Below are 15253 nucleotides of genomic sequence, written 5' to 3'. Positions count from 1 at the left end.
AGGAAGAGGGTGTTGTATCGAACGAGTCAGTGAAAGAGAGATCGTGTTTAATTTCTCATATTTATTATTGCATACTGTTTATGTTAGTATATTACTTAGGTATACGTGCCAAATAGCAACTTAAATGTATGATTGCGTGATTCATCTGTTGTTCACCCGTCAAGCACGGATAGGTAGGTTGGTAGGTAGGTTGGTAGGTAGGTAGGTAGGTAGGTAGGTTGGTAGGTAGGTTGGTAGGTAGGTAGGTAGGTAATGTAACGCTTACTCCACTATATATAGGGTGTATTTATAATAATAGCATATGTCGGTAGAACGTCATCTTACATGCTAATCGGTAATAAATAAAAGAGGAATTTGTAATGGTTGACAAGGTTTTGCTTTGCATCCGTGACTACAAAAGTAAAACTATTATTTTATCGAAACGCCTCGACGACGTGTGTCCCCCCCCCCCCCCCCTCAAAAGTATTTCGGAATGAAACGGAAAAGCAAACGTCGCTTCGCGATTCGTCACGGGCGCGTACAATTGCTGTTTTGCGGGCAACTATTCGCGTGTTGGGTTCCTGGTATCGGGTTTTTTTTTCTCAATCAATTATTGACTATCTACTTAAAAGAAATACTTCGTTTTTAACGTAAAAATAGAAAGAAAATAGTAACTATAAACTATCGCCATCTGCAAAGAAACTCGGCGCTGGTCGTCGTCCTTGGACAGCGAGCGTCTTTCTATAGGCCGCTTATCGACGATTTCGAACGGAATCGATCATCGAGATTACAGGCGGCGGAAACAATGACGGATACTGTGGTCCGCGTTCGCGGATAATTCGCGCGAACGAGGCTGATACGTCCTTGTGTATAAGCGGATTCGCTAAAAATTTCGAGGTAAGAACTGGTCTGAAGTCGGCTACGATCAGCCTCGGCCGCAAGAATTTTTCTTTATCCTCCTGTTTCCCGGACTTCGTCGTTCTAATACTCGCGAGGCATTGCTCGGAGAGGCCGCGTGCGCTCCAAACTTTTATTCGCAAGCGTTTTCAAAAATATTTGTTATCGTACCAAAAACGGAGAACGCGTTTACGCCCCTCTCTCTCTCTCTCGCTCGCTCTCTTTCTTTCTCTCTCGCTCTTTCTCTCTCTCTCTCTCTCTCCCTTTTTCTCTCTCTCTCTCTATCTTGTTATGCGCGACCAATGCCCCTTTGGCGCGCTTCAGCGGCAGATTCAAACGGAACAGAGGCCTCGTTATCATTCAACTACGATAAAAGTATCTTCACGAGCGGACAAATAAATATATTACAAGGTTACGATAATAAAGATGAACGTTTGTATTGTATAATTAATGTTGCATTTTCTCTATTTACAGTGAACGCGCGGTTGTGTGTTTTTTGTCTCGTTTGTCGCGTACCGTATGATGTGTATGTACCTATATTTCCGGTGTATGTACCTGTCCCCAGAATGTCCAACCGTGTGTGTGTGTGTGTGTGTGTGTGTGTGTGTGTGTGTGTCCTGCGTCTCTCTGTGTGGTACGTATGTATGTATATATAACTTTCGTCACCTGGTCTCTCGCATAATTCTTCAGCACTTGTTGCGATTGTTCTCTGTTTCACCGCTGTGTTGTATATCCTGCAACGTTTTAATACATTCTCCTCTATATAGCTATTATTATCCGTCGCTCCGACTGAGAGCGAAGGCCGAACAAATTGGTCGCTCCAAGCCAATGAATGGGCCATCCCCCACCGCACCATTCGGCCACGCACGTGGCGTGACTATAAAGTGGGGGCTAGGTGGCGCGAGTGACCTTGAACGACCAACATCTTTCGCCTCGTCGAGATTCGAAGTTTTCGCGGCGGCTCGGCGCAACCAGCGGCTCTCGCTTCCAGCATCACGGCAAGCCAATATTTCTATTTCAATTCGCGCAATTCACCGAAGGGATTGCTTCACTTAATTCTGATCGCTAAAAACTAACGATTCATTGAAAATTGTTGTCGACCGGTTCGAAAGGATCGTAATAGCGAGAACCGCACGGTTAGATCGCTTTCGCACCCGTTCAAACTTCTTCGTCGCTGTCTACGATGTTCGTGTTTTTTTCTTTTTTCTATATCGTGTGTACACACGTGTGTTGTGTTTGTTGTGTTGCGCGTGTCTGTCTCTGTATGCGTGTGTATCGACCGTACAAGTTTCAGATACTACGCGTAGTATCGTGATTTATTGAATATCGGCTCGCGACCGGGTGTGTACGATTAAATAATCAGGTTTCTGAAAAATGTGCGGTTCTATTGCTCGACTACTAGTTTCTGTAAATTAGGATGCCACCTAGTGTTTATCCTCGAATGGTTGGTTCGGCCGTTACCGCGGCAGAGAAATGGAAAACACGGGATGGATTTTCCCCCTCCTGCACGGTACGACGCGTTTCTTCTTCCGCTGCCGTAACGTCCCTTTAAATTCTCTTTCATGCTTACTCTCTTTTTCTCACTCTCTCTCACTCTTTCTTTCTATCTCTCACAGTCGCTCACTTTATATATCTCTCTCTCTCTCTCTCTCTCTCTCTTTCTCTCTCTGCCTATCCTTGGCTTCCGCCGATGAACGCCGTTACGTGTTACAATCCTGTAAACTAGTCGCAAATCGCGGATACGGGACTCTACTACGCTTCGTTAATCGCTTTATTTCGTACACAGTTTTGCTGAGGATTCTTTTGCCGGTACCTTTTACCTTCTCTCCTTTCCTCGTGGATCAAGTGCGGCTGTATGTCGGTGTATGTCGGTCGACCGTTAATTATAAGCACGGATGTTACACACCTCGAAGCTAAGGCGAAAATAAAGGTAAGAGTTCGGCGCGTGCGTGATACATTTCAGATCCTGTCTCTCGCGGGTTCTCGAAGTGGAACGAACGTCGAATATTTCTGTAAATAATTGGCCGCGTTAATATCCGAACGCCTTGACGCTCGAGTTTGAGGTTCCCCGTCAGTCATGGGCCACGAAAATCGCTCCGAATCGCAGCCGGGGCCAAATCGCGTCCCGAGTGGGCGTGCCCTCTCTCGACGCTCCGTGGAACAAATCCGTGCCGCGGTTTGATCCGGAGCGATTTTCTTTCAATATCTAGTCGGCAGAGTCCGAATAGAAGAAGACTTTTCATCCTGGCCTGTTGATTTCGGGACAATCGGGGCCCATGCCTGGTTTTCACGCTCGGTTCGCGACACTTGGTTCGTAAGAACGCGCGGGCAGCGAATGACTTTTCCTGTGACTCTGGCTACAGAAGAAAGTACGAATTGGAATTCTCGAGCGTTCGGGCTGTTCGAATATTTTCGGCAGGCTCGCTCTCTATGGCTGCGGCTCTGTGTTCCCCCACCCCGCGGCTCGGTACGTTGCGCTCGCGGAGAACCTTTCACGGTTCCCTTCGATCACGTGATTCGCAGAGGTGGCGCGATTTGCGTCCCGCGGCTCGCAAAGCTGTCGGCTTTGTTCGCCGTTTCGCGACGATTTCCATTAGCCCTCGATACGTCTTGCGCGTCGCAGCTAGTTTTTCGGAACTCCCGGCCGCCCCAAGACGGATCGAGAGCTCGGAAAACCCGCGAGACCGATCGATAAGCGAGCGAAACGCAGAAACCACGAGGACAAATGGGCAGGTTTTCTTCCTCTCTTGCTTTCTCACACACTCGCTTCTTTCGCCTGTAACTTTCTGTCGCTCTTTCTCTCAGTCTCTCTCTCTCTCTCTCTCTCTCTTTCGCTCTGTCTCTCGTTCGCCTCTCTGAAAAGTGGTATACTAGCGTCACGCCCGTCCGTCCTTACGTTGCCTCGATAAAAATTCTAAGAGCTACTTTATCTTCGACTCTAGGGTCCTTACACTTTTGTCTAACTTAATCTCTCCTTCGCGTGAACTTTTGTTTCGTCCTCGACGACGTTTGAACGGAAAAACTGCGCGTCACACCTCTTCTCCCTCCTCTTCCCACAAAAGTAAAACGCGTCCAGCAGAAACCTTATATAGCGTCAATATATCAATTTATGTATATATATACTTTTTTTTTGTCTCATATATATATTTACTTTACTTTGTGTCCTATATCAATAATAGCGTATTAGATGCTTTTTTTTGTTCACTTACACCTTATGTATGTAATATAAGTATCTTTGTTCTTTTTCTTTTTCTTCATCATCATCATCAATCATCATCATCATCATCATCATCATCGTCATCATCGTCATCATCATCATCGTCATCATCGTCATCATCATCATCATCGTCATCGTCATCTGGTTCACAGATATATATCAAAATGCGTAAACGAAAGTATCTCGAAATATCCGTTCCCTCTGCTGATTCAAGTCATACGCTTCTTGCCTCTCCTCCTGCGTTTTTAACGTTCATCCGCGTTCGATCTCTCGTTCGTCATCTTCTCGTTCACTCTCGCGCATCCACGTTCTCTCGGTCTCTCTCATTCTCGCGCCCGTTCTCGCTCCGATTTTCTCCCCGCCTTTCGCTCGGGTTCAGCATTCTCGCGCACGTTCTCTCGCCCTCTAATATATCCCTCTCGTACAAGCGAATCAAAAGAAACGTTTACGAGAATATGCCATTCAGGGTATTACCGGTAGTGGGTTAGATCCGAAACAGAAATTTTGTCCGGCTTTCTTTGCTTGTTGATTTCTTCTGTACATTCGCTCGGCACGCACACACAAAAGGATTCGTAGACACATTGCGTAATCGACGAAGAAAATTTTCTTTTCCTAACTTTCCCCACGCCCCCCCTCCCCTCCCACACCCCCGCGTTGTCCGATAAAAAAAGGAAAGCCAAAAGTTCTCTCGTAAAATATTCCGTTGTTTTCCCCGCCATCGATTCTATCCTCGACTATTAACCGTGGTGCTCTTTTAGAATACTTCCTAGAAATCGCGCAGCGTCGTTAATGACTCCGAGACGAGACGAAGAGAATTATACGCATACACCTATAACACGTATATAATAACGAGCGTCGCTGAGAAGAAATCTTGTGTAAGAATTTGTTTTTACGCAACGTCCCCACAAATAATACTTTGTCTTACTTTTTCGTGTTCTTCGTCTCTTGTTCTTCATCTAGTTTTTTTTCGCTCTCTCTCCCCCCTCCCCCCCTCCCTCCCTCCTCGTCTTTCTGTTTCAGTCGCAAACGGTGTATCCGGTGACGCGAAATTTCGAACGACTTTTCATCATGTACAAGTGGTCACGGTCTACGGGACACGTTAATTTTTTTTTTCTTTGAAAGGCACTTACTACTTTTTTTTTTATACAATATTAATTTTAATCTCTTCCACATTCTCGCCTGTTCACATGCCCCATCCTCTGCATTCTCGCTCTCTTTCTCGCTCGCTCTCTCTCCCTCTCTTTCGCTCGATGTCTCTTTCTCTCTCTCTCTCTTTCTCTCTCTGTCTTTCTCTCTCTCTCTCTCTCTCTTGCACACTCTCCCCCTAATCTCTCATCCCCCTACCCTCCCTCGTCCCCTTGCCGCTAATTCTTCCTCGCAATTTCGTTCGCAGCTCTTTGAACTCGTATTTTTTTCCCCTCTTTTCTCCCTTCCAATTCCATCTCCTCGCTTCGACTCTCGAATATCTTCTTTCGCTTCACCCTCGCCCGTTGGTTTCGTTCAAATTTACCTTCTCGTTGAACACATTAAGCCTAAATCGTAATAAAATCTTTTAAGATCGCGATCTACCGCATTCTCGTTTGTTTCCTATCTTTTTCCCACGTTATCTCCTCTCTCTTTCTCTATGCTCCCCGTTTCTCTCTCGCTCCCCGTGCTTCGATTCACGCGGAAAATAATAATATCGTGCTCCTCCCACGCCGAACAGCGTAACGTCCCGGAAAACGTTGTTTCGTTCGTTTTTCTTTCTTTTTTCCCCCCCGTTCACGCCCCCAAAAAAATCTTTCGTATCAAGAATAACACGTCTCAAAGTTTCCCACAATCCCCCCCCGCCCCCGAATTTGTTTAATTTTCTAATGGCCGATAATAATGATATATCTTGCTAATCGATCCTCCTCGCGAAATACTTTCCTAACGAACCGTCCCGTTAAATCCGTTAAAGCTTCCGGTTAGGGGAGTGGCGCGAGAACAACGGTCCTTCCGAAAAATTTGCCTAGACACAAACGGATAATACGACTGACCGAACCTATGCGCCCCGTTTCTTTTTTTTTTCTTTTAGTTTTTCTTTTCCGAGCAAAAGCGAAAAGCGATGGGGTCTTTTCCTTTCACAGAAGGCCACTTCGAAAATTGTTACTTTTTTTTTTGTTTGTTTCTTTACTTTTTAATACTTACAAAGAGTCACTCGAACCGGTGTGCCGACTTTAAAAAAACCTCCCCCCTCTTCCCCCGCCTCTTCATACGTCGACTTTTTTGTTTTTAGAAAGTACCGTCTCCCCTTTCACGCTCCTCTTCCAATTTTTACTCTTGTCACCTCCCTTCGTCACAGTCGCCCTCCCTCTCTCACATTCGCACGCTCTTTCTCACATTCGCACGCTCTTTCTCACATTCGCGCACTCTCTCTCTCTCTCTTTCCCTTCTTCCTTCTAAAATTGTCCCTGGGATGGCTAGGCCCGAAACGAACTCGCTCGTGGACGTCGCACGATATCTCTGAACGGCGGTCCGTGGCAAGAACGATCGACGAGTAGGCTCGCGAATCCAAATCCGAATCCGACTCGACAGCTGTCGGCGCCGAGGATCTGCTGGCAGATCGATTCTGTTAACCGATTCGTCCGTCGATTCGCCGGCTACTCGACGCTGATCGTTCTCCGATTGTCGAGGATCGAGGGTCCCTTCGCGAAAAAGTCGTACGCGCGGTGTGTAAAATTTTGAAAAATAGCACGATCTTTCCGAAACAAAAGCATTCGGTCGCGCGCGCACCACGCATTGTCTCCCATTCTCACGGTGAATCTCAGGCAAACAGTGTCACTCTCACACACACTTTCTCTCTCTCTCTCTCTCTATCTCTCTCTCTCGTCGATTCTCAACGCGCACGCGATCGCAACAACAACGGATGCACGCCGCTCTCGCACACTCGCACACCTCTATCGACATGTTCTCCAGTTCCAAATTCAATGAATTTCCTCGTTTCCCTAATCTCTAAACCTTATAATTTTTATACTTGGCATACCCCAAATATGGCAGGAAGGCAATCATTACACTTAATAAAGTATAGCAATCGGTTATTTTTTCTTTGTTCTTCCATCGCATGTTCTCTTTCGGTGTTCGCTCTCGAGTCGAACAGCGCTCAACATCGTCTCTCCCCCCCCCCTCTCTTTCGTCCCGTGAGGGTTTTTTTAGTCGTTTTCTCGTGCGACAGACACTCGTAAGCAAATTTTGTACATCCCGGGGTTCGTCGGGGCTTGCTCGCGCGGATTTCTCTGTGACCGCGCGCGCGCGCGTTTCCCGGACGATCCAAATACCGAACAGCGATCTAAGATTCTCCCGATCGTCCGGCATCGGTCCCCGACGAGCCGCGTCGCGATCAAAAAAACTGAAACATCTAGTCCGCGCCGGCGAACCGATCCGATCCCGGCGGCGATCGACCGACGCGGATAATGGCCCGTGGCCCGAGGCCGCGCGCCAATTACTATACATTTGGCATTAAACGTACGGTTATCGTATATGCGTGAATATATAAATCTCGAGTTTAAGCGTGTGTCCCTGGCGCCACGCGGTGCTCGCTCGCTCTTCTCTCTCTCTCCCTCTCTCTCTCTCTCTCTCTCTCCCTCTCTCTCTCTCTCTCTCTCTCTCTCTTTCTCTCTCTGCGAATACAGCATTTTACTTTCCGGGAGTCGGTGGACTCGCGACCGGCGACCGATCCGGTCGCGCGAGATCCACGCGATTCGCGGGATCCACGCCGCCGGCGGCAGGCGACTGCGAGCGATCGCGATCCACGTCCGAGATCGCGTTGGGAAGAAATGTGTGTCGGTCTGGTTAATACGGTCCGTCGAGAGGGTCGATTGCGACCCCGCGCGCCTGCTCGCCGGCTCGCGTCCCTCTTTTCTTCTCTTCTCTTCTCTCCCCGTTCTCTCTTCCTTTCCTCTCTGCATCATTTTGATTGTAAGCCTCGATCTCGTGTCCCAAGATCGCTAACAAGTATACTTTTGCGTCGCCGCGAGAGCGAATCCTCGCTCGAGTCGCCCGAGAGGTTTGCTCGATTCGGTCGCGAAGATCGGACGAATCCGCCGACGCCGGGCCGGCTCGCTTTGCTAGAAGAATCGTGGTGTTCCGGAGCCCGGGACCCGATCGGGTCGGCTAAATTAGTCGCGTCCACTTCGCTCGGAACGCTCGGCTGCGCGGAAAGAGCCGGCCGCTGACGGGGATGCCTGCTGGAACCCGAAGCTGGTCCAACCGGCAACGATTAGCTCGCTCTTTCGTGCTCGGCCGTCGCTGGCTTACTATTCGCAACGGGAGTCCGTCAGTGGCTCGAGCTTCACCGGGATCTTGTCCTTGTCCTTGAGCCCGTGCGGGCTCTTTACCAGATCCGCGATGTCCTCTTGGAAGAGATTCTCCGGCCGCGGGCTGACGAAACTTCGCGCCGGCTTGTAGGTCATTCCGCTCACGCCGATGCCGACCTCCACGCTGCTCGGTATGTGTCCCGGGTCCATCAGCGGGCCCAGCGGGCTCGCCAGGGGACTCTCCATCGGGCTTTCGGGCGGGCCGCCGGACCCCGGGCTGGCCAGGCCAAGATTCAACGGCGAGTTGCCGTTGTTGCCTGGCCCGGGACCAGGCATCGGTCCTCCGCCGCCGCTGCCGTTGTTGCTGCCGATCACGGCGCCGCTGTTGTTGCTGTTGTGATGGTGCTGGCTGGCCTGCATCGCCGCCTGTAGATTCGACGACAGGCTGCTCGACATGTTCGTCGACATGTTCGTCGAGAGATTCGTCGCCATCATCTCGTGCTGCTGCGAGTGCGCCGCTGCCACCATGCTGCACATCTGATGTCGCAGACCTGCTTGGAAAACACGTCGCTCGATCAGAAGCGTTAATCGAAAGTATAGCCGGGTTTTAGCCGAGCAAACCCCGGGATCTGCGTCGCGGTTTACAGCCGATACGGAGGCGAATCGCGGGTCCGTTATAGCTCGGCTAGGCAAAAGAGACGTTTTACACGTTACCTTGGGCGACCGCTGCAACCGCGGCCGCGGCTGCAGCTCCGGGGCTGACCGCTCCTTCCGGCCCGTTGCAGGCGGCGTAATTCGCCAAAGTCGGGTACATCGTGGCTGGCTCTTCCTTGACGATGTGCGGCGAGTGTCCGTCGCGGAACACGACGGCCCGGATCACGCCGCGGATGTGCTCGTCGGGCCAGACGCCCAGCAGAATCCTTTGCGGCCTGCCTCGTCCCTTCGGGCGCAGATCTGAGCAGCCAAGAATCAGGCCGGGAATCGTATTTGAATCGTCAAGAAAATCGGCTTTACCGCGACGTATCCGCGACGATCCACCGTTTCTCGAACTTCGGTGCGACGTGCTCGCGGAACGTCGCTCGGCTTACTCCGTTAACCCTTCATCGCGGACAAGCGCGAGCATCGTCCGATCGATCTCCTCGAGCTTATCCGCGACGTAGCGAGGTTTAACAGGCGAGCTCGTTCGAAGCCCTCTGTACCGACAGTTGCTAATAACGCTTTATAAGAGATACTTGTCAAGCTTCCATCGATAGGCTTGCGGTAGCTGAAGCGTTCGGAACGACGATTCGGCCGCGACGAGTGTGTTCCGTGTGCCCGGTTCGCATGTTCGAAACGCAATGGCAACGTTGACGAAAAGGGAAGGTGGAAGTGAAGACGAGAACGCAGCGTTATCCGCTTCTCGAAGAATCGTCGATCGTGCCCTGTTCGCGTGTCTCCCCAACCCCTACCCCAATGAGTTAACCCTTAGCGCTCCGAAGGCTCCGCTACGGAGACATTTGTCATTTGTTCCGTAACTCCGAAGGCTCCGCTGCGGAACCAAATGTTTTTAGCATACGTTATCGTCGGCGTTAGCAATTGTTATCCGTAGTTGAAACGTGCTAAGTCTGTACCATTACGATTAAACCACTTTTTGACCTTTTCTATGGTTAGCAACACGGAGAAAAATAAATATTATGATGAGAATTCAGAGCCGAGTGATACCGAAGACGTATTTGATTTTGAAGAGTTAAAAGACATTGTGGAAGACAATGTTGGTTATGATTCTGACGCTTCGAGTAGTAGTAGCGAAATTATACTACCAGAGAGACGAAAAATGAGAATTATTGAAAGTGAAAGCGAAGATTCGTTACAAGACTTGGACGAATGGCGTGATGTTACGGAAGAATTACATATTCCAGATGGAATACCTTTTAGCGTATCGCCACAGGTCATTGGACCACAAGTTTCTACGAACATTGAACAGCCGATACAATATTTTAAATGATTTCTCACGGACGAATTTTGTAAATGAAATTATATAAAGGAAACCAATAATTACGCGGAAAATGTTCTAAACTTGAAAGAAATATCTGGTAACTCTATTTGGCAAAGTGAATACTGTGACACTTGTCCAAGTAAACCCAGACTGCACATGGGAGATTGTTACCAAAGATATCGCACCATGGTGAATTACAGAATTTAAAATTTATCTTTTATTTACAATAGGAAAATGTATATTTACAAAATAAATAAAATCAAATGCATTCGCAAGGACGTGTAATCTTTTCCGCTGAAAATAAGACTTCCTTTATCTCAGACGCTCCGCTCCAAAAATGTGCCGGAGTTGCTGATAGGCAGTACAGTAATGTCTCTCTAATTGACGCTCGGATTGTCCACAAAAATGGACAATTTGGGAAAAGAAGATACGATTATTCGATCCTTGTGGTTCATTTGTATAGTCACGAATTGTGAACAGCTATAAAAACGAGCTGCAGGGCTCGAATAATCGTAATCTCCTTTTCTCGAATTGTCCATTTTTGTGCAGAATCTGAGCGTCAATTAGGGAGAATTTGGGAAGAATGGATAGGATTATTCGACCCTTGCGACTCATTTTTATAGTTGACGATTATCAACAACTGTAAAAATGAGGCGCAAGGCTCGAATAATTGTAAATTCTCAAATTATCCATTTTTGTGCACAATCTGAGCGTCAATTAGGGAGAATTTAGGAAGGGATACGATTATTCGAGCCTTGCGGTACATTTTTATAGTTACTGATTGTCAACAACTATAAAAATGAAATAGTTACTGATTGTCAACAACTATAAAAATGAGGCGCAAGGCTCCAATCGTAATCTCCTTTTCTCGAATTGTCCATTTTTGTGCACAATCTGAGCGTCAATTAGGGAGAATTTTGGAAGAAGGGATACGATTACATTTTAGTGGACAATCTGAGCGTCAGCTAATGTCTCCCTTACTGACGCTCAGATTGTGCAGAAAAATGAACAATTTGGGAACAGGAGATACGATTATTCCGGCTTTGCATCATATTTTTATAATCGTTGACAATCGGTAACTATAAATACAAGTCGCAAGGCTCCTCTTCCCAAATTGTCCATTTTTGTGGACAATCTGAGCGTCAATTAGACAGACATTATTACTGTACTCGAGAAACACGCGGATCGCTAAGGTTTAATTCATTGACGATTCATCGAGGCGGATAAGCGGTCCCGATCGGAAGCTCCGCTGCGCGTCCGCACTTCCCCTAAATCCATGATCGAGAAACGGCCGCGTCGCGACGGTTCAGTGAAAATGGCAACTAACACTCACCGGCCCCGCCGTCGGCGCTCGGACCCAGCATGTTGTGCACCCGGTTGGCGTACAGAACGAAGGTCGGGTACGGGATGTCATATTTCCTGCAAAAGAAACGCACAGTGATTCGTTTCGCGAGAACGCAACGGTTCCGTTCGCATACGTTGACCCCCTTGGGAACGCACGGGGGACGGCAGCCTCGATCGATTCTCGTTAAGATTATCGGACCCGTTCCGCGAAACGTTCCCCCCCGATCGTGCGCTCCCTTGTTCGCGCAAAGGGAAAAACCTTTTAACGGCGACGCGTTATTACGCGTACGCGATACGCGTTTTACGAGCCGGCTGTAAAAAGTTCTTAAGACGGCCGCCGCGGCTCGCCTCGACCCGGCCCCCGGAATGGTCTCGAGCGCAATGCTCGCCTGCGATTCTTTCTTCTTCCGCGTTTTGACCCATTTAAGTTCTCTCCGTTCGCGGCTCGCCGCGGATCGGCGACAATCGAGACAGAATTCGGAATGTCATCTACCACCGACGGGCACCGATTGATTTCGTACAGTCATCGAAGAACGGTTCCACGGTCGGTAGAATCGAAAGCGATCGCGTTTAACCTTTTAGGCACGACGCGCCACTATAGTGGCTTCCGCGGATGTCATCTTTTAGAACGACACACCAGTATAGTGGCTCTCGCGGATGTCATCTCTCTGGACGACGCGCCATTATAGTGGCTTGCTCTAGTAGCTCACTCGCTCGTCGTTTGAGCCAAATAATCGTCTTCATATGCATTGTTTCACACTTCTTTTGTCTTCGCATCGATTTACAACAGTCTACAGGGTGTCCGAAAAATGTCTCGCAATCCGGAAATGGCGGGTTCCTCGGATCATTTGAAGCAACTTCTTCCTTTACAAAAATGTTCTCCGAGGTACCGTTAACGAGTTATTAACGAAAAACAGTGACCAATAAGAATCGAGTACGACTGACGCGAGGCGGCCCAGCCAATCAGCGCGCGAAGCCCAGTTCCGCTCGTTGGCTCGATCGCCTCGCGCCAGCCGAGCTCGCCTCTCATTGGTCACTGTTTTTCGTTAATAACTCGTTAACGGTGCCTCGGAGAAAATTTTTGTAAAGGAAAAAGTTGCTTCAAATGGCCCGAGGAACCCGCCACTTTCGGATTGCGAGACATTTTTGGCACACCCTGTATATACAGTATCAGACTCTGCTGTCCAGAGAAATAGTCTCGCGCAGAATTCAGCCGTACCTAAAAGGTTAAGAATCGTCTCTTCGGTGGTAACCCGACGATTAAGTATGGCGAGAGTATCGTTTAAGATTCGGCATTTCATTGCAGAGGCGGTCCGATGAACTTCCTTAGTTGAATTGAACCTTGTCGCGCCGCAAATATCCATCTAATAATGAAATTCTTCTCAGCGCACGCGGGCGCGCGCCTTAAACGGTTTGGAACGGTCTGTGACGTGGACGTAATCCAGACGATTCGACTGCTTAAAGTTAAATAACGGTGCAGCGCGGGTCCTCTGTGCCACGTGCAAAATTCAGCCCGGCCAAGTTCGAGCGGCGCCGCGCGCGGTGGCGAAAATCGCGGGGCCGCCGGCCAAAAGTCGTGTCTCCGAACGGAAATTATTCAGATGTTTCGTTATAAAACGTCGCACCGCGCGAACCGGGACGCGCAATCCTTTCGACAATCAATATCTAATCGGCACGGCGGATACGAATCGCGTGACTATTCAACGCGGATTATCCTTGCAAATCGGAGAATTCTTCGGAACCGAGAATATACGATCAGATACACGGACCTGGCTTCTAATTTTCCTGAATTTTTGATTTTACTTCGTGATCACCGTTCGCCGGGGATTACGCGTGCGTCGACGAAGAAAGGTAAACGGAACGCGCCCGCGCGTTCGGGATGAAACAGAAGAACGGGATGAAAAGTTTGAAGTTGGAGATTACCTCGCGGCTTGACTCAGGGATAATCCCTCCTTGAGGACGCTGAAGATCGCCTCCGCCATCGTTTCCGGCCTCCAGGACTTGAGGGGCCCGCGTTCACGGAAACGTAGATTGTGCACCAGGCTCTGATTGGTGTTCCAGCACTTCTGCCACATCGACTGCAGCTGATATTGGTAGCTGTCTGCTAGTTTACGCCCCCCACGGAAAAGAGAAAACAGAAAAAGCACAGCGTTAGTCGGTGTCTCGGTTTCGTTCCTGCGGGTAAGGGGGGTGTGGGGTTGGGGGGGGGGATAAGGATAGACACGCGATCGGTTTCGACATTGGGTTATTATCCATCGTTCGCGCGAGCAACTTGTCGATCGGCGTTTGCCGAGCATACACATGTAAAATACGTTTTACGCGATCGTTCGATCGATAAGTTGGTCGCGTTCGGAGCGGTATCGCTTGATCGCGATTGTAATAGAAAAACGAATGGTAACGGTGAATGACGTTCGTCGGTAGGATGCGCCGGCGAATGACGTGAATAACGTAAATAGCCAAACGTGGGTAAGTCGAGTCAAGGTGCGACAATCACGTGCGATTGGTTCCCTCGTAGCTGCTTTGCCGAAGCGTACCTGCGAACAAACTGTTGAAGGCAAATTGCGGCGGGGAAAGGGTCGGGGAATAAAAATGCACACACAGAGACCGCCTTCTGGTACGTTCACGTATCGATTGTATTGTCGTTAGCATACAATCCATCGCAAAGAAAGAGACAGAACAGAGCTGAAGAAACAAAGAGAAGTGAGAGAAGAAGAAAAAGAGAGCGAGGTGGAGAAGGAGAGAAAAAGACAGAGCGAAAGAGAGAGAGAGAGAGAGAGAGAGAGAGAGAGAGAGAGAGAGAAACGCGTGTGAGTTCATAACGGAACAAGCTCGCTCGTTAATAGAAAATATTTTGCTTAACGTTAAACCGGTAATCGCAGGCTCGCAACGGTTTGCCTCCGCGGCGCGATACAACTCGAACGCGCGCACGGCCGTACGTCGCGGACGGCTGACCTCAATTCGCAACGATTATTTAATAGTTAACTTATTGGGTTTAATTGAGCATCCTCCAATTTGACGATTAATACAATTAATTGGAAAGACGCGCCCGCCAAGTTGCGCGGACGCGCTGCCCGTTGCGGGCCCGTTTGCGCTTGCGTACGAACAAGCGCGCACGACGCGCGACAATAACGACAATAACGATAGAAACCGAGGAGACGAAAGCCCTCTTTGACCGTTCCACGCCGCGATAAACGCCGATACGGCTTTCCCACAATTTTTCTATCGGTCCTCGAACACGGTGCAAAAGCGTCGCCGTGCCTCCGAGACTTGGGAACAGGCGCGGCCGAATCGCGCGCGCGGTTGCTCGTCTTTTGGCACGAGATGCTACAGTAATGACTCCCTAATTGACGCTCGGATTGTCCACGAAAATGGACAATTTTTGGAAAAGGACATACGACTCGTGACTCGTTTTTTATGGCTATCGATCGTCAACAACTATAAAGACGAGTTGCAAGGCTCGAATAATCGTGTCTCCTCTTCCCAAACTGTCCATTTTTCTACAATCTGAGCGTCAGTAAGGGAGACATTACTGTGCTTATTTGTTCCGTTCTAGGTTTAACAAGGAAT

General features: G+C 49.0%; 1 protein-coding gene across 4 annotated transcripts in view; it reads right to left on the bottom strand.

The window, feature by feature from the left end:
* Positions 1–41: 41 nt before the first annotated feature.
* Positions 42–15253, bottom strand: part of LOC117222825 (protein bric-a-brac 1) — a 264300-nt gene continuing 249088 nt past the window's right edge. The window contains exons 3-6 of one of the 4 annotated variants that reach the window (XM_033474779.2): positions 13610–13790; positions 11670–11761; positions 9082–9321; positions 42–8918 (exon numbers count right to left, since the gene is read on the bottom strand). In XM_033474779.2, the coding sequence (XP_033330670.1) occupies positions 8368–8918; positions 9082–9321; positions 11670–11761; positions 13610–13790 (1064 nt within the window). In that variant the 3' untranslated portion in view covers positions 42–8367. The remainder of the gene's footprint in view (positions 8919–9081; positions 9322–11669; positions 11762–13609; positions 13791–15253) is intronic. The other 3 variants (XM_033474800.2, XM_033474789.2, XM_033474810.2) reach the window with 3 other exon arrangements.

The sequence above is a fragment of the Megalopta genalis genome, chromosome 1 (assembly GCF_051020955.1).
Source record: "Megalopta genalis isolate 19385.01 chromosome 1, iyMegGena1_principal, whole genome shotgun sequence".
In the NCBI taxonomy this organism is placed as follows: domain Eukaryota; kingdom Metazoa; phylum Arthropoda; class Insecta; order Hymenoptera; family Halictidae; genus Megalopta; species Megalopta genalis.
The sequence above is the reverse complement of the archived record's forward strand: the minus strand, read 5'-3'. Positions and strand labels throughout refer to the sequence as shown.